Source organism: Corvus brachyrhynchos, unplaced genomic scaffold, assembly GCF_000691975.1.
Source record: "Corvus brachyrhynchos isolate BGI_N302 unplaced genomic scaffold, ASM69197v1 scaffold72, whole genome shotgun sequence".
In the NCBI taxonomy this organism is placed as follows: Eukaryota; Metazoa; Chordata; class Aves; order Passeriformes; family Corvidae; genus Corvus; species Corvus brachyrhynchos.
In genome coordinates, this window is record NW_008236763.1 from 673,912 (window position 1) to 676,663 (window position 2,752).

The 2,752-nt window shown below is 52.5% G+C and overlaps 1 protein-coding gene across 1 annotated transcript in view; it reads right to left on the minus strand.

Annotated features, from left to right (window-relative positions):
- Positions 1-2,752, minus strand: part of LHFPL5 (lipoma HMGIC fusion partner-like 5) — a 9,449-nt gene that overhangs the window by 5,624 nt on the left and 1,073 nt on the right. Inside the window, exons 2-3 of the mRNA XM_017727144.1 lie at positions 2,688-2,749; positions 2,499-2,606 (exon numbers count right to left, since the gene is read on the minus strand). Coding sequence (XP_017582633.1) covers positions 2,499-2,606; positions 2,688-2,749 — 170 coding nt within the window. The remainder of the gene's footprint in view (positions 1-2,498; positions 2,607-2,687; positions 2,750-2,752) is intronic.

The following is a 2,752-nucleotide window of genomic DNA, read 5'->3' on the forward strand; positions in this document are numbered from 1 at the left end:
CGTGGTTTTTGTTTGCCTCTCGCCATAACCGAAAGTGCTGCCTTTTCCAAGGGGATTCTGCTGGGAGGTTGTACAATCTCTTTATCAGCAGGCCTCCCTCCAGGGCAGGGGCTGGGCATACCCCACAGCTCAGGACCCCAGGAATTATTACCTAACCAACTAACCTTTTAATTGGACAGTATATGATAAGTATACTAATTGATTAACCTTATAAAAATTACAATTACTGTACCATGTGTGATTTTTGTTGTGTACCTGAAGGCTTTCAACGAAAGGCTTGCTTTTATATTCACTCCAGTTGGAAAGATCTATGCTGTTTTCCAGGCATCAATACTGAAGAGGAGAGAGCAGCTGGAGGAGCAAACATCATGCTACAAACACACCAGGTACCACAGACTCGTCCCTTGAAAGGCCCTGTGGTTGCTCATTCCCGTGGGCTCGGCTCCACAGGCAGGGAGGAGCAGGATCCAGGCTGTGCTGCCTCCCCACAGTCAAGGACGTGCTGTACCAGCATCCCTCATCACGGCGTTGCCTGGGCAACATCTCTCCTGCCTCTGCACGGAGCTCTGGCTGTGTCACTCCAAGGAAATACTTTCTCCAAACAAAACTGCAGTGGGTTTAGTCTGTGCAAGATGGAGAACCTGGGTAGAGCCTTGCAGCCAATTCCAGCTTAGGGTTTGCTAAGGTAGAGCTGCCATCAACATCAGCTTTGCAGGCAGATTAATTCTGCTTGTTCAGCTGTGGTGGTTCCAGCACCAGCTCCTCCTGTGACTACTCTCAGAGCTCACACACAACCTTGAGAGCTGCTCCAGCCTGGCCACGGGGTCCCCAGCACCTCACCTTTGCAGCTTTGCCATGGCACCTGCAACAACCTCGGTGCCAGCAGGTTGCTGAAGGGTGGCTCATGCCCCAAAATCTCTGAAGTGCCTTTTTGCCCCCCTCAAAGAAATTGTATTTACTGGACAAGAACAATGCCCAGGCTTGGGATGAGTTCATCTGCAAGGTTCTGGGACGTGATTAAGAAAAACTCTTTGCATCCTCCATTCTTACATTGCTGCAGAGCATGGAAGTAACTGGTGCAGATGTGAGGCAGTCCCTGACTCCTCTCACACAAGAAATAACCCCATGGTGGGAGCTCTGGACAAGCAGATGTTTGTCCCTCCCCTCGTGGACATCTGCAGCTTCCTGAAATGCACCCTGCCTCACACCACTGCCTCTTCTCTGCCACAGGGTGCTCAGTAAACCAGAAACCCCGTTCAGGGCAGCTGTCTTGTCCTTTGCCAATGTTCTCTTTTTCCTTGGCTTGGGGACAAGCAAGCAGCAAGGCGCACAGGCAGCGTCCTTGGTCTGCAGAGAGGATTCCTCTTAATGGAACGCAGTTGGTTTATTCTGTATTTAATTAATCTTCCCTGTAACTAACCAAGAGGAGTTACACAGAGAAATGGGGAAGCGGGAAAGAAATAATTTCTGTGAAAATGCACCTGGTGCAGAGCAAAGGCCAGGAAATTGATCCTCTCTTAGCCTGCCCACTTTTTAAAATAATTCCTAAAATGCAGCAGTACCTGTCCATCTGGCCAGAACTGCCTGTGACCATTTCCTCTTCCCCCATTCGGAACAACAACAACAAAAAAAGTAAAAACCCCAACTACCACAGCAAAGCCTTTCCCTGCTCCAGCTCCCCAGGAGGCTGAGCTGCCCCAAGCTTCTTATCTAAATCTTTGCTTGAGCTCGATTCTTTAGCTGGGAACTGAAGAAACCCCGATGCCACCTCCCACGGGGTGTCAGTGGGGGCTGTGGCCAGGGCTCGCATGAATGATTCAGGAGCAGCAAAGCGCTGGGTTGCCTTTCAGCTGAGGCTCTGATCAAACACGGGAGTTGGGTTACCAGGTGTCTCAAGTGCCTTGGGAGAGAGATGAGGAAGGCTGGAGATCCACCGGGATGAGCAGAAAAGTAATAAAATGGGAGTGGTGGTACCAAATCAGTCACTCAGTCCCCTCCTCGTGTTTCATCTTCCTCGTCTATAACTCCCTGAGCTCAGGGAGTTACTACACTGGCCCAGCAAACGTCATCACCGTCTCCCTGCTTAATTCCTGCAGGATTCCAGACACAGCAGAGCGCTCTGTGTCCTGGGTTTTTTGTTTTTTTTTTTTTTGGTGTTCTCGAACTGATCCTCTGAAGCCTCCCTGCGGCTGAGCAGGAGCAGTGGCACTGGGAGAAGTGGGGTAAGTGGGGCCACGAGGTTTGGCGGCAGCAGCAGCACCCGGGGAAGCATCACCCGACATGCGGTGAGTTTGCTGCGTCTCAGCTGCTCTGAAGGAGTCTTTTACTAAAAACTCCCCACTGGTAACCAGTAAGGAGGAGCAAAGGGCATGGAGGTGACACTGGTGTCTCTTAACTGGCCACCCCACCCCCCCAGCAGAGTCGAGGGCAGAAAGGGAAAAGGATCGGCTCACGGGCAGCCCCCCCCGCGCCCCGTGCATCTCCCCAGCGCTGCTCACCCGCTGCCAGCTGCATCCAGGCACAGACTTTGTAGACGGTGGCTGCGTTGCAGAAGAAGAAGAGGCTGAAGCAGAGGATGGTGCCGATGATGAGGAAGGTGGAGATGCCTACGAAGAACATGGCAGTTTTGTAGGCACTGGAGGGGATGGTGCCGAAGTCCAGGGGGCTGCCCTTGCAGATGAGCTCACCGGTGAGCGCGTTGCCGATGCAGTAGGAGAAGAGGCCGAAGTAGCCGGCCTGCGGCGTGCGGCTG